This window comes from Oncorhynchus mykiss, chromosome 17 (assembly GCF_013265735.2).
Source record: "Oncorhynchus mykiss isolate Arlee chromosome 17, USDA_OmykA_1.1, whole genome shotgun sequence".
Taxonomy (NCBI): domain Eukaryota; kingdom Metazoa; phylum Chordata; class Actinopteri; order Salmoniformes; family Salmonidae; genus Oncorhynchus; species Oncorhynchus mykiss.
The window spans coordinates 89,300,009-89,325,008 of record NC_048581.1 but is presented as its reverse complement, the minus strand read 5'-3'; the positions used below and the strand labels follow the sequence as shown (position 1 = coordinate 89,325,008).

At 47.5% G+C, this 25,000-nt stretch overlaps 1 protein-coding gene across 1 annotated transcript in view; it reads right to left on the bottom strand.

Moving 5' to 3' along the window:
• Positions 1 to 25,000, bottom strand: part of LOC110493302 (dedicator of cytokinesis protein 3) — a 359,646-nt gene that overhangs the window by 197,387 nt on the left and 137,259 nt on the right. Inside the window, exon 5 of the mRNA XM_036950940.1 lies at positions 8,265 to 8,361. Within this exon, the coding sequence (XP_036806835.1) occupies positions 8,265 to 8,361 (97 nt within the window). The remainder of the gene's footprint in view (positions 1 to 8,264; positions 8,362 to 25,000) is intronic.

The following is a 25,000-nucleotide window of genomic DNA, read 5'->3' as shown; positions in this document are numbered from 1 at the left end:
ATGTATTATAGAATGTATCATAACATGTACCATAGAATGTATCATAGAATGTACCATAGAATGTATCATAGAATGTACCATAGAATGTACCATAGAATGTATTATAGAATGTATTATCGAATGTACCAGAGAATGTATCATAGAATGTATCATAGAATTTATCATAGAATGCATCATAGAATGTATTATAGAATGTATGATAGAATGTATGCAAGAATGTACGCAAAAATGTATCATAGAATGTATTATAGAATGTATCATAGAATGTATTATAGAATGTATCATAACATGTACCATAGAATGTATCATAGAATGTACCATAGAATGTATCATAGAATGTATTATAGAATGTATCATAACATGTACCATAGAATGTATCATAGAATGTATTATAGAATGTATCATAGAATGTACCATAGAATGTACTCGCGTCACATACTGTACTAAGTATCTATGACCTACTGTTGTCACGTTTACTCCCGCTCCCCCTCTCCGGCGCTCGACGTCGCCAAGTTGTCCCACCATTACGTACACCTGACACCATCGTTACGCGCTTCTTGAAGCCGAACTGCACGTGAGGAGGACGGGCACGCAGATGAGCTTCCCCGAGACGCTTTCTGACAGTTTGTACAGAAATTCTTGCAAACCCACAGTTTCATCAGCTGCCCGGTGGCTGGTCTCAGATGATCTCGTAGGTGAAAAGGCCGGATGTGGAGGTCTTGGGCTGGCGTGGTTACACGTGGTCTGCGGTTGTGAGTCTGGTTGGACGTACTGTCAAATTCGCTAAAATGACATTGGAGGCGGCTTATGGTAGAGGAATGAACATTAAATTCTCTGGCAACAGCTCTAGTGGACCTTCCTATAGTCAGCATGCCAAAGATCCCTTAGAACTTGAGACATCTGTGGCATTGTGTTGTTTGACAAAACTGCACAGTGTGGCCTTTTATTGTACCGAGTACAAGGTGCACCTGTGTAATGATCATTTATTGATGTGACACACCTGTCAGTTGGATGTATACAAATGTGTGCACAACATTTGAGAGAAATATGCTTTTTGTGTGTAGGGACATTTTTTGAGATATTTTATTTTAGAAACATGGGGACCAGCACTTTACATGCTGCGTTTATATTTTTGTTCAGTGTATATTATATATATATATATATATATATATATATATATATATATATATATATATATATATATATATATATAAAGACTCAAGAACACACACACACGTGCATACCTGCACGCACAATACACACACACACACACACACACACACACACACACACACACACACACACACACACACACACACACACACGTGCATACCTGCACGCACAATACACACACACACACACACACACACAATCCCCTTCAGCATCCCTGGATAGGTGAAGACAGTCCTAACAGGCTGTCTGATTGGTCTGTTTAGCACATTGACACCTCACCTATTCCTTTCCTCTTCCTTCCCTCTCCTCCTCATCACTCCTTCCTTCTCTCCCCCCACCTCCTTCTCTCCCCCCACCTCCCTCTCTCCTTCCCTGTCCTCCTCATCACTCCTTCCTTCTCTCCCCCCACCTCCCTCTCTCCTTCCCTCTCCTCCTCTTCACTCCTTCCTTCTCTCGCCCCACCTCCCTCTCTCCTTCCCTCTCCTCCTCATCACTCCTTCCTTCTCTCCCCCCACCTCCCTCTCTCCTTCCCTCTCCCCCTCATCACTCCTTCCTTCTCTCCCCGCACCTCCTTCTCTCCCCCACCTCCCTCTCTCCTTCCCTCTCCTCCTCATAACTACTTCCTTCTCTCCCCTCACCTCCCTCTCCCCACACCTCCCTCTCTCCTTCCCTCTCCTCCTCATCACTCCTTCCTTCTCTCCCCCACCTCCCTCTCTCCTTCCCTCTCCTCCTCCTTTCTCTCATTCCCTCTCCCTCTCTCCCCCACCTCCCTCTCTCCCCCGACCTCCCTCTCTCCTTCCCTCTCCTCCTCTTCACTCCTTCCTTCTCTCCCCCCACCCCCCACCTCCCTCTCCCCCCACCTCCCTCTCTCCTTCCCTCTCCCCCTCATCACTCATTCCTTCTCTCCCCCACCTCCCTCTATCCTTCCCTCTCCTCCTCATCACTCCTTCCTTCTCTCCCCCCACATCCCTCTCTCCTTCCCTCTCCTCCTCTTCACTCCTTCCTTCTCTCCCCCCACCCCCCACCTCCCTCTCCCCCCACCTCCCTCTCTCCTTCCCTCTCCCCCTCATCACTCCTTCCTTCTCTCCCCACACCTCCTTCTCTCCCCCACCTCCCTCTCTCCTTCCCTCTCCTCCTCTTCACTCCTTCCTTCTCTCCCCCACATCCCTCTCTCCTTCCAAGTCCTCCTCATCACTCCTTCCTTCTCTCCCCCCACCTCCCTCTTTCCTTCCATCTCCCCCTCATCACTCCTTCCTTCTCTCCCCGCACCTCCTTCTCTCCCCCACCTCCCTCTCTCCTTCCAAGTCCTCCTCATCACTCCTTCCTTCTCTCCCCCACCTCCCTCTCTCCTTCCCTCTCATCACTCCTTCCTTCTCTCCCCCACCTCCCTCTCTCCTTCCAAGTCCTCCTCATCACTCCTTCCATCACCCCCCCCCCCCCCTCCGCTGTTCACAAGCCTCTTAACCACCCATTGACCCCCCCTTCACCCTTCTCCTCCCCCGTCTACCTCCCACTCTCCTGTGGACAAGGTGCTGAGGTGAGAGCAGATTGAGGTGGTCACGTCAGTCTGATTCAGTAGAGGGGTTTACACAGGTACAAAATACAACAGGACAGAGGGGGCCCAAACCCCGAGGGCTTTTTCTTTCACACTGAACACTACTGTCTCCAGCATACATGTCCTCATACAACTATATATACAGTACAGTACAGTAAAATAACATAATGCCCTGCAAGGTAAATGGTCAAATTATGTTGTTCTGCTCCTGAACAAGAGAGTTAACCCACTGTTCCCCCGGTAGGCCGTCATTGTAAATAAGAATTTGTTCTTAAATGTCTTTCCTAATGTGATATACAGTAAGCTACAGAGCATCCTACTCACACATGTAAATACACCCAATGTATCTTTACCACAATCACGATCCAGATGTAGACATGATGTCACTTTCATTCCTAATGTTAATTAAACAATCATGTACTGTCCTGTACTGTATATATAGTTGTATAAGGACATCCCTCTGCACAAACAGCATACTGCATGCATGCTCTCCTCCCCAACACACTGGCATGCCCTCCTCCCCAACACACTGGCATGCTCTCCTCCCCAACACACTGGCATGCCCTCTTCCCCAACACACTGGCATGCCCTCCTCCCCAACACACTGGCATACCCTCCTCAACCAACACACTGGCATACCCTCCTCCCCAACACACTGGCATACCCTCCTCCCCAACACACTGGCATACCCTCCTCCCCAACACACTGGCATACCCTCCTCAACCAACACACTGGCATACCCTCCTCAACCAACACACTGGCATACCCTCCTCCCCAACACACTGGCATACCCTCCTCCCCAACACACTGGCATACCCTCCTCCCCAACACACTGGCATACCCTCCTCCCCAACACACTGGCATGCCCTCCTCCCCAACACACTGGCATACCCTCCTCCCCAACACACTGGCATGCCCTCCTCCCCAACACACTGGCATACCCTCCTCCCCAACACACTGGCATACCCTCCTCCCCAACACACTGGCATACCCTCCTCCCCAACACACTGGGATGCCCTCCTCCCCAACACACTGGCATGCCCTACTCCCCAACACACTGGCATGCCCTCCTCCCCAACACACTGGCATGCCCTCCTCCCCAACACACTGGCATGCACTCCCCAACACACTGGCATGCCCTTCTCGCCAAAATACAGTATGTTATCTCTCTGCACAAACAGCATACTGAATTACAGTACGTTATCTCTCTGCACAAACAGCATACTGAATTACAGTATGTTATCTCTCTGCACAAACAGCATACTGAATTACAGTACACTGTGAATGGCAGATGCTAGTAGAATATGATGCGGAAGTAGACAGAGGTGACACTCTGATGACACACAGAGACAGCCAAGAGGAAGGGACAAAGGTTTTCACACCTGTATGCTGTGTGTGTGTGTGTGTGTGTGTGTGTGTGTGTGTGTGTGCGTGTGTGTGTGTGTGTGTGTGTGTGTGTGTGTGTGTGTGTGCGTGCGTGAGTGTGCGTGAGTGTGTGTGTGTGTGTGTGCGTGCGTGCGTGAGCGTGTGAGTGCGTGTGTGAGTGTGCGTGTGTGTAGAGAGAGAGAGAGAGAGAGAGACAGGAGAGTGGATCAAGGTGCATCAAAAACATTTGTAGAGAGCACCAGGTGCCAGTCTCAGTTTAGGGCTAACACATCAACAGATGACTGAGGAAGACTAGATGGTTCTGCTGTCAGGAATGATTCCTGGTGACAAGAGGAACATTGTAGGGTTCTGAAGCTGCTGCTGTGCTCAGCTGACCCAACGATACAGAGGTCATCTATGGACGGTTTCAGATAACAGTTCCTCTTCATTTTTGGGGCAGGCACGCACACACACACACACACGCACACACACACACACACACACACGCACGCACGCACGCACGCACGCACGCAGGCACGCACACATACACACACACACACGCACGCACGCACGCACACACAGGCACGCAGGCACGCACGCACGCACACACACACAGGCACGCAGGCACGCACGCACGCACGCACACACACACACTCACACACAAAGAAGAAAGGATTGTTTAAACCCTTGGGTTAAAATAGTCATCTCAGATTCAGATACTCTTCCTCTCTCATAGCCCCTTGAATTGAATTGAGAGACAGAGACAGAGACAGAGACAGAGACAGAGACAGAGACAGAGACAGAGAGAGAGAGCCAAATGCAGTGCTATCTGGCCCTAAATCGACAGTACACTGTGGCTAAATATTTGACCATGGTTACTGATCAAAACCTTAGAAAAACCTTGACAAAGTACAGGCTTAGTGAGCACAGCCTTGCCATTGAGAAGGGAAAACCTGGCTCCCTGTAGAGGAAAGGCAACAGCAGAACCTGAGACAGAGCTGCATTTCCTGACAAAATGTCAAAAATATAAAACAATTAGAGAGTTTCATTTTCCCAAATTTGAAACCCTTATTCAAGGTCATCAAACCTAGTTTGTTAGCTTTAGTTACCTGCAGATTCATACTAGAGCTATGACAATGTTTGTATTGGCAGTAGTATGAGTCGGGATTATGTCGGTTCGTTGTTTAGCTAGATAACTAAATGTCTAAACAAAAGAGTCCTCTTCGCGAGATGATGACATGACCCATCAAGTCAGCCAGGTGTATCTGGGGGTGATTACGGCCATCTATAATAGTGACCCATCCAGCCAGGTGTATCTGGGGGTGATTACGGCTATCTATAATAGTGACCCATCCAGCCAGGTGTATCTGGGGGTGATTACGGCCATCTATAATAGTGACCCATCCAGCCAGGTGTATCTGGGGGGGATTACGGCCATCTATAATAGTGACCCATCCAGCCAGGTGTATCTGGGGGGATTACGGCCATCTATAATAGTGACCCATCCAGCCAGGTGTATCTGGGGGGGATTACGGCCATCTATAATAGTGACCCATCCAGCCAGGTGTATCTGGGGGGGATTACGGCCATCTATAATAGTGACCCATCCAGCCAGGTGTATCTGGGGGGGATTACGGCCATCTATACTAGTGACCCATCCAGCCAGGTGTATCTGGGGGGATTACGGCCATCTATAATAGTGACCCATCCAGCCAGGTGTATCTGGGGGTGATTACGGCCATCTATAATAGTGACCCATCCAGCCAGGTGTATCTGGGGGGGATTACGGCCATCTATAATAGTGACCCATCCAGCTAGATGTATCTGGGGGTGATTACGGCCATCTATAATAGTGACCCATCCAGCCAGGTGTATCTGGGGGTGATTACGGCCATCTATAATAGTGACCCATCCAGCCAGGTGTATCTGGGGGTGATTACGGCCATCTATAATAGTGACCCATCCAGCCAGGTGTATCTGGGGGGGATTACGGCCATCTATAATAGTGACCCATCCAGCCAGGTGTATCTGGGGGGATTACGGCCATCTATAATAGTGACCCATCCAGCCAGGTGTATCTGGGGGTGATTACGGCCATCTATAATAGTGACCCATCCAGCCAGGTGTATCTGGGGGTGATTACGGCCATCTATAATAGTGACCCATCCAGCCAGGTGTATCTGGGGGGGATTACGGCCATCTATAATAGTGACCCATCCAGCCAGGTGTATCTGGGGGGGATTACGGCCATCTATAATAGTGACCCATCCAGCCAGGTGTATCTGGGGGGGATTACGGCCATCTATAATAGTGACCCATCCAGCCAGGTGTATCTGGGGGTGATTACGGCCATCTATAATAGTGACCCATCCAGCCAGGTGTATCTGGGGGGATTACGGCCATCTATAATAGTGACCCATCCAGCCAGGTGTATCTGGGGGGGATTACGGCCATCTATAATAGTGACCCATCCAGCCAGGTGTATCTGGGGGGGATTACGGCCATCTATAATAGTGACCCATCCAGCTAGATGTGGCTGGGGGGTTGTTATAGCATGTCTTTCACATGACCCATCAATTTAAACAAGTGTGTCTGGGTTAGAATCATCTCATATTTATTAAATAATTATACAATATTTTAATCTGGAAATGTTTTGTTTTTGATATGGCTACTATACAAGTAACACTTTCAGTGTACCATTTACATCTTCTGTATCCTGTGACAAATAAACATAGAATGTATTTTATACTGCCTGTTCACCCCGCTATCATCCAGAAGGCGAGGTCAGTACAGGTGCATCAAAGCTGGGACCGAGAGACTGAAAAACAGCTTCTATCTCAAGGCCATCAGACTGTTAAACAGCCACCACTAACACTGAGTGGCTGCTGCCAACACACTGACACTGACTCAACTCCAGCCACTTTAATAATGGGAACTGATGGGAAATGATGTAAATATATCACTAGCCACTTTAAACAATGCTACCTTATATAATGTTACTTACCCTACATTATTCATCTCATATGCACTACTTCTACACAATGTAAAATAAAACCCAATTGCAAATGTTGCTACATAAGACCGAATTAGACATTCTCCCATCGTTGGAGAAAAAGACCAGCCGATGATGACACTATGGAAAACAAATTAACAGCAATAGCGTTAGGGGAGAGTGGGGTATGTTGAGCCAAACGGGGTAAGTCGAGTCACTCTTGTTTCTAGGAAACCAAACAAAAAATGTATAATTTAAACAAATATTTAGGAAGAGGTCATCATTTCATGGAGTCTGTGAAGGAAGAAACCACATGGAAAAGGTGGTAAGCAAGTTAGATCCCCCAAAACCTTGTTTTCCACTCGTCAAAACGGTGACCCTGTTTATAGAACTGACCCTGGATATAGAACTGACCCTGGATATAGAACTGACCCTGGATATAGAACTGACCCTGTTTATAGAACTGACCCTGGATATAGAACTGAACCTGGATATAGAACTGACCCTGGATATAGAACTGACCCTGGATATAGAACTGACCCTGTTTATAGAACTGACCCTGGATATAGAACTGAACCTGGATATAGAACTGACCCTGTTTATAGAACTGACCCTGTTTATAGAACTGAACCTGGATATAGAACTGACCCTGGATATAGAACTGACCCTGTTTATAGAACTGACCCTGTTTATAGAACTGAACCTGGATATAGAACTGACCCTGGATATAGAACTGCCCCTGTTTATAGAACTGACCCTGTTTATAGAACTGAACCTGGATATAGAACTGACCCTGGATGTAGAACTGACCCTGGATATAGAACTGACCCTGTTTATAGAACTGACCCTGTTTATAGAACTGAACCTGGATATAGAACTGACCCTGGATATAGAACTGACCCTGTTTATAGAACTGACCCTGGATATAGAACTGACCCTGGATATAGAACTGACCCTGGATATAGAACTGACCCTATTCATTGTGGGTTTTCGTGTGTTAAAAAAAAATATATAAACTATTTTGATAGTGAATCCTGCACGGTTGAGAAGGGCTTGTTCACAACAAAACTACAACTTGAACATCCGGAGCGACACGTCACACACTTTACTTGGTTATCTCAAGTTGACACAACATTTTTTTGTGCGTAAAAGCGGCACTCAGATCACAGATGTACGCACCACGTAGAGTTGCTTCCACGACAGGGCCCATTCCTGCAGAGTGGACGTCACCTCCGTCACAATGGGGTCTTCCTGTGACACCGCTGTCTCATACTGCCTGTAGAATACAAAACAATAACTTAAGTAAAGCTCTGTGAAACTAGTTGGTGAGGTTGCTTGTGTCTGTCTGTGTCTTGTGTATCTAGACACAGGAACCCCGCACACACACACACAACCACATAGACATACGCTCGCACGCACGCACACACACACACCAAGATGATTCACCACACAGCATCAAAATGGGGAGTGTGTGTGTGTGTGTGTGTGCACATGTTTAGATACCTGACATGCTGTCAACGTGTTTCTAGCTACACCCAACAGACTATTATTATCTAAGACTTCCTCCTAAATCATTCAGAAGTCAGACGTTTTAAAATCGCTTTGTCAAAAACTCAAACAAACTGCCATTTTACAGCTCTCACAACACTAACATCCCACAGCCTAACCCCCTCCCATCTCCTCTCTCTCTCTCTCTCTGTCCCCCAGCATAACCACCCTACCATCTCCTCTCTCTCTCTCACTCTCTCTCTCTCTCTCTCTCTCTCTCTGTCCCCCAGCGTAACCACACTACCATCTCCTCTCTCTTTGTCAGGGGTGCGTACTGGTGGCAGAGAAGTCAGATGCAAAAACTGTTTCCAACGGCTCAGTTTAATAATAAAAACCACCGGAAAACAGAACAATCAATAAATGGGTTCAAAACCCGACGAACACCAGACATGCACACAAGCATGTGCACAAGCACTTACAAATAAACAATACCGGACAAGGACATGGGGGGAGCAGAGGGTTAAATACACAACATGTAATTGATGGGATTGAAACCAGGTGTGTGGAAAGACAAGACAAAACAAATGGAAAATGAAAGGTGGATCGACGATGGCTAGAAGACCGGTGACGTCGACCGCCGAACGTCGCCAGAACAAGGAGAGGGACAAGGAGAGGGACCGACTTCAGAGGAAGAGTTTGGAGTGTGACTGTTTGAGGTTGTGGACAGGTGTCTTTTGTACTGATAACAAGTTCAAACAGGTGCCATTAATACAGGTAACGAGTGGAGGACAGAGGAGCCTCTTAAAGAAGAAGTTACAGGTCTGTGAGAGACAGAAATATTGCTTGTTTTTAGGTGACCAAATACTTATTTTCCATCATAATTTGCAAATAAATTCATTAAAAATCCTACAATGTGATTTACTGGATTTTTTTTCTCATTTTGTCTGTCATAGTTGAAGTGTACCTATGATGAAAATTACAGGCCTCTCTCATCTTTTTAACTGGGAGAACTTGCACAATTGGTGGCTGACTTAAAAAGTTTTTGCCCCACTGTATACTGTGTTGTAATGATATGCAGTACAAAAGGGAAAATAATAAGCATAAATATGGGTTGTATTTACATTGGTGTGTGTTCTTCACTGGTTGCCCTTTTCTTGTGGCAACAGGTCACAAATCTTTCTGCTGTGATGGCACACTGGTTTTTCACCAAGTAGATATGGGAGTTTATCAAAATCGGGTTTGTTTTCAAATTCTTTGAGGATCTGTGTAATCTGAGGGAAATATGTGTCTCTAATATGGTCATACATTGGGCAGGAGGTCAGGAAGTGCAGCTCAGTTTTCAACTCATTTTGTGGGCATGAGTACACATATCCTGTCTTCTCTTGAGAGCCAGGTCTGCCTAAGGCGGACTTTCTCAATAGCAAGGCAATGCTCACTGAGGTTATACATAGTCAAAGCTTTCCTTAAGTGTGGGTCAGTCACAGTGGTCAGGTATTCTGCCGCTGTCTACTCTCTGTTTAGGGCCAAATAGCATTCTAGTTTGCTCAATTTTTTTATTAATTCTATCCAATGTGTCAAGTAATTATCTTTTTTTGTTTTCTCATGATTTGGTTGGGTCTAATTGTGTTCCTGTCCTGGGGCTCTGTGGGGTGTGTTTGTGTTTGAGAACAGAGTCCCAGGACCAGCTTGCTCTTCTCCAGGTTCATCTCTCTGTAGGTGATGGCTTTGTTATGGAAGGTTTGGGAATTGCTTCCTTTTAGGTGGTTGTAGAATTTAATGTCTCTTTTCTGGAATTTGATAATTAGCGGGTATCGGCCTAAGTCTGCTCTGCATGCATTATTTGGAGCTCTACGTTGTACACAGAGGATATGTTTGCAGAATTCTGCATGCAGTCTCAATATGGTGTTTGTCCCAGTTCGTGAATTTTTGGTTGGTGAGCGGACCCCAGACCTCACAACCATAAAGGACAATGGGTTCTATAACTGATTCAAGTATTTTTAGCCAGATCCTAATTGGTATGTTGCATTTTATGTTCCTTTTGATGGCATAGAATTCCCTTCTTGCCTTGTCTCTCAGATCGTTCACAGCTTTGTGGAAGTTACCTCTGGTGCTGATGTTTAGGCCAAGGTATGTATAGTTTTTTGTGTGCTCTAGGGCAACGGTGTCTAGATGGAATTTGTATTTGTGGTCCTGGCGACTGGACATTTATTGGAACACCATTATTTTGGTCTTACTGAGATTTACTGTCAGTGCCCAGGTCTGACAGAATCTGTGCAGAATATCTAGGTGCTGCTGTAGGCCCCCCTTGGTTGGGGACAGAAGCACCAGACAATCAGCATACAGTAGACATTTGACTTCAGATTCTAGTAGGGTGAGGCCGGGTGCTGCAGACTGTTCTAGTGCCCTCGCCAATTAGTTTAAATATATGTTGAAGAGGGTGGGGCTTAAGCTGCATCCCTGTCTCACCCCACGGCCCTGTGGGAAAAAAATGTGTGTTTTTTGCCTATTTTAACCCCACACCTGTTGTTTGTGTACATGGATTTTATAATGTTGTATGTTTTTCCCCCAACACCACTTTCCATCAATTTGTATAGCAGAACCTCATCACAAATTGAGTCAAAGGCTTTTTTGAAATTAACAAAGCATGAGAAGACTTTGCCGTTGTTTTGGTTTGTTTGGTTGTCAATTAGGGTGTGCAGGGTGAATATGTGGTCTGTCGTACAATAATTTGATAAAAAGCCAATTTGACATTTGCTCAGTACATTGTTTTCACTGAGGAAATGTACAAGTCTGCTGTTAATGATAATGCAGAGGATTTTCCCAAGGTTGCTGTTTGCGCATATTCCACGGTAGTTATTGGGGTCAAATTTGTCTCCACCTTTGTGGATGGTGGTGATTAGTCCTTGGTTCCAAATATTGGGGAAGATGCCAGAGCTAAGAATGATGTTAAAGAGTTTTAGTATAGCCACTTTGAATGTCTGTATATTTGATCATTTCATTGAGGATACCATCAACACCACAGGCCTTTTTGGGTTGGAGAGTTTGTATTTTGTCCTGTAGTTCATTCAATGTAATTGGAGAATCCAGTGGGTTCTGGTTGTCTTTAATAGTTGATTCTACGATTTGTATTTGATCATGTATATGTTTTTGCTGTTTGTTCTTTGTTATAGAGCCAAAAAGATTGGAGAAGTGGTTTACCCATACATCTCCATTTTGGATAGATAATTATTTGTGTTGTTGTTTGTTTAGTGTTTTCCAATTTTCACAGAATTTGTTAGCCTATGGATTCTTCAATTACATTGAGCTGATGTCAGACTTGCTGTTTCTTATTTTTCCGTAGTGTATTTCTGTATTGTTTTAGTGATTCACCATAGTGAAGGAGTAGACTCAGGTTTTCTGGGTCTCTATATTTTTGGTTGGACAGGTTTCTCCATTTCTTTCTTAGATTTTTGCATTCTTCATCAAACCATTTGTCATTATTGTTCATTTTCTTCGGTTTTCGATTGGTCACGCCCTGACCATAGAGAGACCTTGGTGCAGTAGGTCATGTTGGTGTTTTGTATGGTTCCCAATTAGAGGCAGCTGGTAATCATTGCCTCTAATTGGGGATCATATTTAGGTAAGCATTTTTCCCACTTGTGTTTGTGGGATATAGTTTTGTGTTTGTGCTACTTTCACGTTTCATTGTTGGTTTATTGTTTTTGTTTGAAGTTTCACCGCAATAAAGATGTGGAACTCAACACACGCTGCGCCTTGGTCCGTCTCTCCTCACGATCGTAACACTATTTGAGATTTTTAGATTTGATAGGGAAGCTGAGAGGTTAGATATACTGTTTATGTTTTCTACTGCCAGGTTTACACCTTGACTATTACAGTGGAACATTTTGTCCAGGAAGTTGTCTTAAAGGGATTTAATTTGTTGTTGCCTAATTGGTTTCTGGTAGGTTTCCACACTACTTTCCTCCCATCTGTAGCATTTCTTAATGTTACTCAGTACCTTTGGCTTCGATGCCTCATGATTGAGTATTGCTCTGTTCAAGTAGACTGTGATTTTGCTGTGATCTGATAGGGGTGTCAGTGGGCTGACTGTGAATGCTCTGAGAGACTCTGGGTTGAGGTCGGTGATAAAGTAGTCTATAGTACTACTGCCAAGAGATGAGCTATAGGTGTACCTACCATAAGAGTCCCCTCGAAGCTTACCATTGACTATGTACTGTACATACCCAGCTTGCGACAGAGCTTCAGGAGTTGTGACCCGTTTTTGTTGGTTATGTTGTCATAGTTGTGCCTAGGGGGGCATATGGGGAAGGGAATGCTGTCACCTCCAGGTAGGTGTTTGTCCCCCTTTGTGCTGAGGGTGTCAGGTTCTTGTCCAGCTCTGGTATTTAGGTCGCCGCAGACTAGTACATGTCCCTGGGCCTGGAAATTATTGATTTCCCCCTCCAGAATGGAGAAGCTGTCTTCATTAAAGTATGGGGATTCTAGTGGGGGGATATAGGTAGCACACAGGAGGACATTCTTTCTCTGTTGAGATAATTTCCTTTTGAATTTCTAGCCAAATGTAAAATGTTCCTGTTTTGATTAATTTAATGGAGTGAGTTAGGTCAGCTCTATGTCAAAATAGCATACCCCCTGAGTCCCTTCCCTGTTTCACACCTGGTAGTTTGGTGGATGGGACTACCAGCTCTCTGTAACCTAGAGGGCAACCAGTGGGTCCATCTCCACCATACCAGGTTTCTTCAAGGATGACAATGTCTGTATTTCCAATATATTTGATGAAGTCTAGATTCCTGCTCTTTAGGCCAAAGGCAGGTGACCTCAGGCCTTGGATATTCCTGGATGAATATCTGAGGTTTGGCCTCAGGCCAGTAAGTGTGAGCAGAGCCTGCTGAGCATCTGGTACATGCCATTTTTAAAAAAAAATTTTTTTACCTATATTTAACAAGGCATGTCAGTTAAGAACAATGACGGCCTCGGAACAGTGAGTTAACTGCCTTGTTCAGGGGCAGAACGACAGATTTGTACCTTGTCAGCTCGGGGATTCAATCTTGCAACTTTGGGTTACTAGTCCAACGTTCTAACCACTAGGCTACACTGCCGCCCCACTAGCCATTGGCTTGGGCTAGTGTAAGAGTGGGGATTTGGCCTGTTTGCCTGCTCACGGCCTGGGTGTATGTGTGACTACCATGTTGAGGCCCTCTTTGTGGGGGTGGGGGGCATGGGGTGGGCAGGAGGGGCATAGGTCTGATCTGAGGGTGCCTAAATGGGGTGTGGGCATGGTTGTCTTGGGGGGGTGTTTATTGGTTGGGGTGGGGGTCTGGATGTGGCTGGTGGTGTTGGGGTCTGGATGTAGGTCCTCTTGGCATGGGTCCTCTATGTGTAGGTTCGGGGGGGGGGGATCCCGCAGGTCTGGCCGAGCGTCTCGCTGGTCTGGGCGTGGAGTCTATTGATCTGTTGCTCCCGTGTGAAGTGTTAGGGCTGCGTGTGAGAGTGATGTCCTTCAGGGTTCGGGTGAAGATGGGCACTGCTTCCTTGTAGAGGTGGAACTGGTCATAAAGGCTGTTCAAGTCCAGGGTGGAGTGGTGGGCCAAGTAAACATTTGGTTTTGAGGCACAGTCACGGGAAATACTTGCGTTTACCTGCTGTATTGTGGCAGGGTGGAAGTCTTTTCGTGGTAGCAGGGTGGAGATAACCACCTGTGCGTTGGGGAAAGTTATAGAAGATTTTCCAATCACTCCCTTCAAGGCTATGGCCACCCTTTCCTGCTGTGCTCTCAGGTAATTTGTGCCTGTGTGTATTATTATGTGGCTGGGTGAACCTAGTTGGTCTTCAGACAGAAGGTCTAGGGCACGCTGGGTGTTTGGACACCAGAGTTTATTTTATTTTCTTGTATATATTTCCCATTTGAGTCCATAAGGAGAACAATCTGTGTCTTGTGTATGTCCTCAGTGTGTGTGGGGGGTTGTCAGGAGGGCTATCAGGGTGGCTGACAGGGGGGATTGGAATCCCCTGGGCTTGGGGTTCTTCATTTGTCTGTTCTGCTGTGATGTCAACGCTATGGTCTTTTGTGGGCTGTTCTGCTGGCTCCTCTGCGGGGGTGGCCATCTCTCTAGGGGGTTGTTCTCTGTCAAACGCTATCCCCCTCACCCTCTACTGCAGCAGTCTGATCCTCTCCTCTAGTGCTCTGTTCATCTCCTGCTCCTGTTCTTTCTCCTGTTGAAGATGTTTCACAACAGTCCAGAGTACAGACATGTCTCTCTCCTCTCCACCTCCAGCACTCTGGGTCTGGTTAAGGGGGTGTTGTTGTGCTGGACTGTTGTCTGGGTCGGTGCTGACTGGAGTGTAATCACCTGCTGTTCCAGCTCCACCTGCCTTACCTCCAGCTGGGTGAATGTATCCTTCATTTCAATGAGGGAGTAGTACTCTGTGCTGGGAGGTTGACTTTCCGCTTGGGGTGGCTCGTCTGTGGGTTTATATAATGAAGAGGTCTGGTTTGACCCGCTCGGGGTGGGGTGTATCTTTCTCAAGGGAGAGCTTCTCCTGCTGGGCTAATTCTTTGATTAGGTGAAAGTTCAGCTGAAACTGTTGGGGGTTGCCCTGTACCATTACTGTTCCAGGGGGGTGGCAGGTAGTCTAGTGGTTAGAGCGTTGGTCCAGCAACCAAAAGATTGCTAGGTCAAGTTCCCGAGCTGACAAGGTAAAAATCTGTCGTTCTGCCCCTGAACAAGGCAGTTAACCCACTGTTCCTAGGCCGTCATTGAAAATAAGAATTTGTTCTTAACTGACTTGCCTAGTTAAATAAAGGTAAAATTACTGTTGCAGACTTATAGCGATTTATTTTAGCTGACTCAGAGTCCTCGTTGTCTAGTATCCTGAGTTAACAGAGGGGTAGTATGCTAATATAGCCCTGTGCCATGCCAGGGGATGGTCTGGTTAATATAGCACTGTGCCAGGGGATGGTCTGTGTTAATATAGCACTGTGCCAGGGGATGGTCTGGTTAATATAGCACTGTGCCATGCCAGGGGATGGTCTGTGTTAATGTAGCACTGTGCCAGGGGATGGTCTGTGTTAATATAGCACTGTGCCAGGGGATGGTCTGGTTAATATAGCACTGTGCCATGCCAGGGGATGGTCTGTGTTAATATAGCACTGTGCCAGGTGATGGTCTGGTTAATATAGCACTGTGCCATGCCAGGGGCTGGTCTGTTTTAATATAGCACTGTGCCAGGGGATGGTCTGGTTAATATAGCACTGTGCCAGGGGATGGTCTGGTTAATATAGCACTGTGCCAGGGGATGGTCTGGTTAATATAGCACTGTGTCATGCCAGGGGATGGTCTGGTTAATATAGCACTGTGCCAGGGGATGGTCTGGTTAATATATCACTGTGCCATGCCAGGGGATGGTCTGGTTAATATAGCACTGTGCCAGGGGATGGTCTGGTTAATATATCACTGTGCCAGGGGATGGTCTGGTTAATATAGCACTGTGCCAGGGGATGGTCTGGTTAATATAGCACTGTACCAGGGGATGGTCTGGTTAATATAGCACTGTACCAGGGGATGGTCTGGTTAATATAACACTGTGTCAGGGGTTGGTGTGTGTTAATATAGCACTGTGCCATGCCAGGGGATGGTCTGGTTAATATAGCACTGTGCCATGCCAGGGGATGGTCTGGTTAATATAGCACTGTGCCAGGGGATGGTCTGTGTTAATATAGCACTGTGCCAGGGGATGGTCTGTGTTAATATAGCACTGTGCCAGGGGATGGTCTGGTTAATATAACACTGTGTCAGGGGTTGGTCTGTGTTAATATAGCACTGTGTCATGCCAGGAGATGGTCTGGTTAATATAGCACTGTGCCATGCCAGGGGATGGTCTGGTTAATATAACAATGTGTCAGGGGATGGTCTGGTTAATATAGCACTGTGCCAGGGGATGGTCTGTGTTAATATAGCACTGTACCAGGGGATGGTCTGGTTAATATAGCACTGTACCAGGGGATGGTCTGGTTAATATAGCACTGTGCCAGGGGATGGTCTGGTTAATATAGCACTGTACCAGGGGATGGTCTGGTTAATATAGCACTGTACCAGGGGATGGTCTGGTTAATATAGCACTGTGCCAGGGGATGGTCTGGTTAATATAGCACTGTGCCAGGGGATGGTCTGGTTAATATAGCACTGTGCCATGCCAGGGATGGTCTGGTTAATATAGCACTGTACCAGGGGATGGTCTGTGTTAATATAGCCCTGTGCCATGCCAGGGGATGGTCTGTGTTAATATAGCAGTGTCATGCCAGGGGATGGTCTGTGTTAATATAGCACTGTGCCATGCCAGGGGATGGTCTGGTTAATATAGCACTGTACCAGGGGATGGTCTGTGTTAATATAGCACTGTGCCAGGGGATGGTCTGTGTTAAATATAGCACTGTGTCATGCCAGGGGATGGTCTGTGTTAATATAGCACTGTGCCAGGGGTTGGTCTGTGTTAATATAGCACTGTGTCATGCCAGGAGATGGTCTGGTTAATATATCACTGTGCCATGCCAGGGGATGGTCTGGTTAATATAGCACTGTGCCAGGGGATGGTCTGGTTAATATAGCACTGTGCCAGGGGATGGTCTGGTTAATATAGCACTGTGCCATGCCAGGGATGGTCTGGTTAATATAGCACTGTACCAGGGGATGGTCTGTGTTAATATAGCCCTGTGCCATGCCAGGGGATGGTCTGTGTTAATATAGCAGTGTCATGCCAGGGGATGGTCTGTGTTAATATAGCACTGTGCCATGCCAGGGGATGGTCTGGTTAATATAGCACTGTACCAGGGGATGGTCTGTGTTAATATAGCACTGTGCCAGGGGATGGTCTGTGTTAAATATAGCACTGTGTCATGCCAGGGGATGGTCTGTGTTAATATAGCACTGTGCCAGGGGTTGGTCTGTGTTAATATAGCACTGTGTCATGCCAGGAGATGGTCTGGTTAATATATCACTGTGCCATGCCAGGGGATGGTCTGGTTAATATAGCACTGTGCCAGGGGATGGTCTGGTTAATATAGCACTGTGCCAGGGGATGGTCTGGTTAATATAGCACTGTGCCATGCCAGGGATGGTCTGGTTAATATAGCACTGTACCAGGGGATGGTCTGTGTTAATATAGCCCTGTGCCATGCCAGGGGATGGTCTGTGTTAATATAGCAGTGTCATGCCAGGGGATGGTCTGTGTTAATATAGCACTGTGCCATGCCAGGGGATGGTCTGGTTAATATAGCACTGTACCAGGGGATGGTCTGTGTTAATATAGCACTGTGCCAGGGGATGGTCTGTGTTAAATATAGCACTGTGTCATGCCAGGGGATGGTCTGTGTTAATATAGCACTGTGCCAGGGGTTGGTCTGTGTTAATATAGCACTGTGTCATGCCAGGAGATGGTCTGGTTAATATATCACTGTGCCATGCCAGGGGATGGTCTGGTTAATATAGCACTGTGCCAGGGGATGGTCTGGTTAATATAGCACTGTGCCAGGGGATGGTCTGGTTAATATAGCACTGTGCCAGGGGATGGTCTGTGTTAAATATAGCACTGTGTCATGCCAGGGGATGGTCTGATTAATATAGCACTGTGTCATGCCAGGGGATGGTCTGGTTAATATATCACTGTGTCATGCCAGGGGATGGTCTGGTTAATATAGCACTGTGCCAGGGGATGGTCTGGTTAATATATCACTGTGTCATGCCAGGGGATGGTCTGGTTAATATAGCACTGTACCAGGGGATGGTCTGTGTGGAAGATTAAGTTGCTGATGTTCTCGCTTTTAGAACTGTCAACAGAAAGTGTCTCTTGATTTTCCATAAGGAGCTCCATTTTGTGATCTTTTCTTGCCTTATCATTATTTACATGCAATACAGAGGGTATTGTGTTTTAATTACCTCTGAACAGCGGGAGGCAGCTTGTAAGGCCTCTCCATTTGGTTGGGGTAGACTGTGTGACTCTCCTGCCATTGTTGGGCTAAAGGGCTTTGACACCTCTCACTTGACACGTCAGTGCTAATTGAATTTGTATCAAGCTTGGTAGAATTAATTTAGCATTCAGTCCTTATGAAGTATTTTTTCTTCTTGGCTTTTGGAAATTAAATATAGTTTCAGACTAAACATTACTCACTCAGTTCCAGGTTGGATGGTTTTTTCAGTGTTTTCAGGTTTCTGAGAATTTAGCGTTGTAATAATAATCTCCCTCCTCCCCCCCCCTTCCCTCCCCCCTCCCCCTCCTTCTCTCCCCCTTACCTTCTTCTCTCCCTCATTCCCTCTCCCTCCTTCTCACCCCCTCACCCACCTTCTCTCCCCCACCCTCCTTCTCTCCCCCCTCTCCCTCATTCCCTCTCCCTCCTTCGCACACCCCTCTCCCTCCTTCTCTCCCCCTCTCCCTCCTTCTCTCCCCCTCTCCCTCCTTCTCTCCCCCTCTCCCTCCTTCTCTCCCCCCTCTCCCTCCTTCTCTCCCCCTTCCCTCCTTCCCTCTCCACTCCCTCCTCTCTCCCCTCGCCCTCATTCCCTCTCCCTCCTCTCTCCTCTCTCCTCTCGCCATCCTCCTCTCTCCCCTCTCCATCCTCCTCTCGCCCCCCTCACTACTTCTCTCTGCCCGGTCCCTTCTTCTCCCCATTCCCCTCCCTCCTCTATCCCCTCTCCCTCCTCTCTCCCCTCTCCCTCATTCCCTCTCCCTCCTCTCCCCTCTCCATCCTTCTCTCGCCTCCCTCCCTACTTCTCTCTGCCCTGTCCCTTCTTCTCCCCATTCCCCTCCCTCCTCTCTCCTCTCTCCCCTCTCCCCTCTCCCTCATTCCCTCTCCATCCTTCTCTCGCCCCCCTCCCTACTTCTCTCTGCCCTGTCCCTTCTTCTCCCCATTCCCCTCCCTCCTCCCTCCTCTCTCCTCTCTCCCCTCTCCCTCATTCCCTCTCCATCCTTCTCCCGCCCCCCTCCCTACTTCTCTCTGCCCTGTCCCTTCTTCTCCCCATTCCCCTCCCTCCATCTGTATTTCTGACCCCCCCCCCCCCCCCCCCCTCTGCCTCCCTTCACTCCCTACCTCACCAACTCCGCTCTCACAATCCCTATAACTGATTAGCATCTCCCAACCCTAAAATGTAACACACAATGAGATGAACATGCTGTCTCAGTAGAGGGGCCTCCGCTCCAGGCCCCCTGACTCCACAGCCACTAGAAAAACATACTGTCATGAATGTTCTGTGAGGATCACAATGGGTCAGATCAGCTTGGCAATGGCTGACAGTAACCAGGCCCACTCAGACAGTAACCAGGCCCACTCAAACACTAACCAGGCCCACTCAGACAGTAACCAGGCCCACTCAGACAGTAACCAGGCCCACTCAGACAGTAACCAGGCCCACTCAGACAGTAACCAGGCCCACCCAGAGAGTAACCAGGCCCTCTCAGAGGGTTGGGGGGGTGCTGCTGGATGGACAGCTCACACCCTGTTGTAAATTACAGGAGAAGGGGACTATTTATTCCCCTACAGTATGAACAAAAGGAGATCAGAACATTGCCAGGTTGCAGCTGTGCGTGTAAAGTGAATAATGAATAATCAATAATCAACACGAGGTGTAGGTGAAAAGCTAATCTCCCAGACAATCACTAATACAGCTGATTAGCTGTCTTAAGTCAGATATTGAGAAAAGTGAATCTAAGAGGGACCATCATACTACTCTTTTCAAATCACCGTAGTATGCTACTCTCATGACCCCAATGGCAACCGTCGACGCAGCTGGCTAGCCTATCTTCCAGAGGGAACAACAATAGACGACGGGAAAGGGGAGACCCCTTTCAGACAATCAGAGCTATTCAGCTTGCAACCTTCCTAAGGAGGGCTGGTTCAGTGAACAAAGGCATTCACACGTAAATACATTCATGATTTCTTATTCCGAACGGGCGCTGGTTCGTGTGTAAACTATATGATTACTGTGAGAATAGTTCTGAAATGTATCGATGATATGTGTCTTTTCCTCTCTCTCTCTCTCTTTCTCTCTGGCCTGTATTGGCCTGTTGGAGACTGTCACGTATTCCTCCGAAGGTGGCTCCTCTCCCTGTTCGGGCGGCGCTCGGCGGTCGTCGTCGCCGGTCTACTAGCTGCTACTGAAGGTGGCTCCTCTCCCTGTTCGGGCAGTGCTCGGCGGTCGTCGTCGCCGGTCTACTAGCTGCTACTGAAGGTGGCTCCTCTCCCTGTTCGGGCGGTGCTCGGCGGTCGTCGTCGCCGGTCTACTAGCTGCTACTGAAGGTGGCTCCTCTCCCTGTTCGGGCGGTGCTCGGCGGTCGTCGTCGTCGGTCTACTAGCTGCTACTGAAGGTGGCTCCGCTCCCTGTTCGGGCGGTGCTCGGCGGTCGTCGTCGCCGGTCTACTAGCTGCTACTGAAGGTGGCTCCGCTCCCTGTTCGGGCGGTGCTCGGCGGTCGTCGTCGCCGCTCTACTAGCTGCTACTGAAGGTGGCTCCTCTCCCTGTTCGGGCGGTGCTCGGCGGTCGTCGTCGCCGCTCTACTAGCTGCTACTGAAGGTGGCTCCTCTCCCTGTTTGGGCGGTGCTCGGCGGTCGTCGTCGCCGCTCTACTAGCTGCTACTGAAGGTGGCTCCTCTCCCTGTTTGGGCGGTGCTCGGCGGTCGTCGTCGCCGCTCTACTAGCTGCCACCGATCCTTTTTCCTTTTCTTTTGGTTATGTCTGGTTTGTGTTTCATCTAGTTTCATTTTGGTTAATTATGGGGGTGGTATTTAATCTCGACATTTCCTTTGGGTTTTTGTGCGGAATTGTTTTCGTTTGACTGTCAATTAGTTTTTGGTTGCGTTTTCTTTAAGTTCATGTTTAACAGGTGGGTTTTCCCTGGACTGTATCTGAGTGGGGTTTTGTGGCTACTTTGTAGTCCGGTGTCTTGTTATTTTGAACTTGTTTAATAAAACGCCCTTTTCCTTCGGAACTTGTTTAATAAAACGCCCTTTTCCTTTGGAACGTGTTTAATAAAACGGCCTTTTCCTTCGGGACTTGTGTAATAAAACGGCCTTTTCCTTCGGGACTTGTGTAATAAAACGGCCTTTTCCTTCGGGACTTGTGTAATAAAACACCCTTTTCCTTCGGGACTTGTGTAATAAAACGCCCTTTTCCTTCTGAACGTGTTTAATAAAACACCCTTTTCCTTCTGAACGTGTTTAATAAAACGCCCCTTTTCCTTCGGAACTTGTATAATAAAACGCCCTTTTCCTTCGGAACTTGTATAATAAAACGCCCTTTTCCTTCGGAACTTGTATAATAAAACGCCCTTTTCCTTCGGAACTTGTATAATAAAACGCCCCTTTTCCTTCGGAACTTGTATAATAAAACGCCCTTTTCCTTCGGAACTTGTATAATAAAACGCCCTTTTCCTTCGGAACTTGTATAATAAAACGCCCTTTTCCTTTGGAACGTGTTTAATAAAACGCCCCTTTTCCTTCTGAACTTTTTTAATAAAACGCCCCTTTTCCTTCGGGACTTGTTTAATAAAACGCCCCTTTTCCTTCGGGACTTGTTTAATAAAACGCCCCTTTTCCTTCGGAACTTGTTTAATAAAACGCCCCTTTTCCTTCGGGACTTGTTTCTCCTGCGCCTGACTCCACATCTCCTTGGGGAGATCTGACAGAAGCTTCAATTCCCTACTATATCACACAGTTCTGGCTTGATCTAATTTATCTCTAGAGAAACTGCGCATTGTGTGCACACAGAAAAAACTCATTCAAATAATTGAACCGTGGTCGGTACATTGGTTGTTTAAAAAAAACGGGGCAAAAATGTACATAATTGAAGGTTAAACTGCTCATGTCTCTTTAACCACCATCCAAGTAAAACCAAATCTGGGTTCAGTTAGTATTTGTTTTCTTTCAAACACTTTAGCGATTCTTGCAAGAGCAAGTGTGGCCCGGCGAAACTAAATAGTCCCCCCCAAAAATGCCACCCCCACCCCCACCTATCTGACACCACAAACAGACTCAATAAAGTGCAGATCATTTTTTGAACTGAAAACAGATAGTATTTCAAACTGGATCTCCATAGAAGAGCTGTGGGTCATACTGAACCCATTGCATCACACATCAATCATCAGGGCCATGTTCTCATCTCAAATCTAATCTAGGCCTTACATGATATCTATTAGACCAATGCACATTCACATACAATACATATAGATCACTGTGTCAGTAGATGACACAATACATATAGATCAGCATCTAGAACAGAAAACTGAACTGACTTCTGGGATCAGTATAGAAGATGGTAGAGAGACAGTGGAGGAGAAGAGGAAGAGGAAGAGACAGTGGAGGAGAAGAGGAAGAGACAGTGGAGGAGAAGAGGTAGAGACAGTGGAGGAGAAGACGTAGAGACAGTGGAGGAGAAGAGGTAGAGGAAGAGACAGTGGAGGAGAAGAGGAAGAGACAGTGGAGGAGAAGAGGAAGAGACAGTGGAGGAGAAGAGGTAGAGACAGTGGAGGAGAAGAGGAAGAGACAGTGGAGGAGAAGAGGAAGAGACAGTGGAGGAGAAGAGGAAGAGACAGTGGAGGAGAAGAGGAAGAGTAGAGAGACAGTGGAGGAGAAGAGGAAGAGGAAGAGACAGTGGAGGAGAAGAGGAAGAGACAGTGGAGGAGAAGAGGAAGAGACAGTGGAGGAGAAGAGGAAGAGACAGTGGAGGAGAAGAGGAAGAGACAGTGGAGGAGAAGAGGTAGAGACAGTGGAGGAGAAGAGGAAGAGACAGTGGAGGAGAAGAGGAAGAGACAGTGGAGGAGAAGAGGTAGAGACAGTGGAGGAGAAGAGGAAGAGACAGTGGAGGAGAAGAGGAAGAGACAGTGGAGGAGAAGAGGAAGAGACAGTGGAGGAGAAGAGGAAGAGACAGTGGAGGAGAAGAGGAAGAGTAGAGAGACAGTGGAGGAGAAGAGGAAGAGGAAGAGACAGTGGAGGAGAAGAGGAAGAGACAGTGGAGGAGAAGAGGTAGAGACAGTGGAGGAGAAGAGGAAGAGACAGTGGAGGAGAAGAGGAAGAGTAGAGAGACAGTGGAGGAGAAGAGGAAGAGACAGTGGAGGAGAAGAGGAAGAGACAGTGGAGGAGAAGAGGAAGAGTAGAGAGACAGTGGAGGAGAAGAGGAAGAGGAAGAGACAGTGGAGGAGAAGAGGTAGAGACAGTGGAGGAGAAGAGGAAGAGACAGTGGAGGAGAAGAGGAAGAGACAGTGGAGGAGAAGAGGTAGAGACAGTGGAGGAGAAGAGGAAGAGACAGTGGAGGAGAAGAGGAAGAGTAGAGAGACAGTGGAGGAGAAGAGGAAGAGGAAGAGACAGTGGAGGAGAAGAGGTAGAGACAGTGGAGGAGAAGAGGAAGAGACAGTGGAGGAGAAGAGGAAGAGACAGTGGAGGAGAAGAGGTAGAGACAGTGGAGGAGAAGAGGAAGAGACAGTGGAGGAGAAGAGGAAGAGACAGTGGAGGAGAAGAGGAAGAGACAGTGGAGGAGAAGAGGAAGAGTAGAGAGACAGTGGAGGAGAAGAGGAAGAGGAAGAGACAGTGGAGGAGAAGAGGAAGAGGAAGAGACAGTGGAGGAGAAGAGGAAGAGACAGTGGAGGAGAAGAGGAAGAGGAAGAGACAGTGGAGGAGAAGAGGAAGAGACAGTGGAGGAGAAGAGGAAGAGACAGTGGAGGAGAAGAGGAAGAGACAGTGGAGGAGAAGAGGAAGAGACAGTGGAGGAGAAGAGGAAGAGACAGTGGAGGAGAAGAGGAAGAGACAGTGGAGGAGAAGAGGAAGAGGTAGAGACAGTGGAGGAGAAGAGGAAGAGACAGTGGAGGAGAAGAGGAAGAGACAGTGGAGGAGAAGAGGAAGAGACAGTGGAGGAGAAGAGGAAGAGACAGTGGAGGAGAAGAGGAAGAGACAGTGGAGGAGAAGAGGAAGAAACAGTGGAGGAGAAGAGGAAGAGACAGTGGAGGAGAAGAGGAAGAGACAGTGGAGGAGAAGAGGAAGAGACAGTGGAGGAGAAGAGGAAGAGGAAGAGAGACAGTGGAGGAGAAGAGGAAGAGGAAGAGACAGTGGAGGAGAAGAGGAAGAGACAGTGGAGGAGAAGAGGAAGAGGAAGAGAGACAGTGGAGGAGAAGAGGAAGAGACAGTGGAGGAGAAGAGGAAGAGGAAGAGAGACAGTGGAGGAGAAGAGGAAGAGGAAGAGACAGTGGAGGAGAAGAGGAAGAGACAGTGGAGGACAAGAGGAAGAGTAGAGAGACAGTGGAGGACACGAGGAAGAGGAAGAGAGACAGTGGAGGAGAAGAGGAAGAGGTAGAGACAGTGGAGGAGAAGAGGTAGAGAGACATTATTTATCTATATCTCCCTCTCTTTCCCTCCCTATCCTGCCCTGCCACGCTCTCCCTCCCTTTCCCTCTACCTC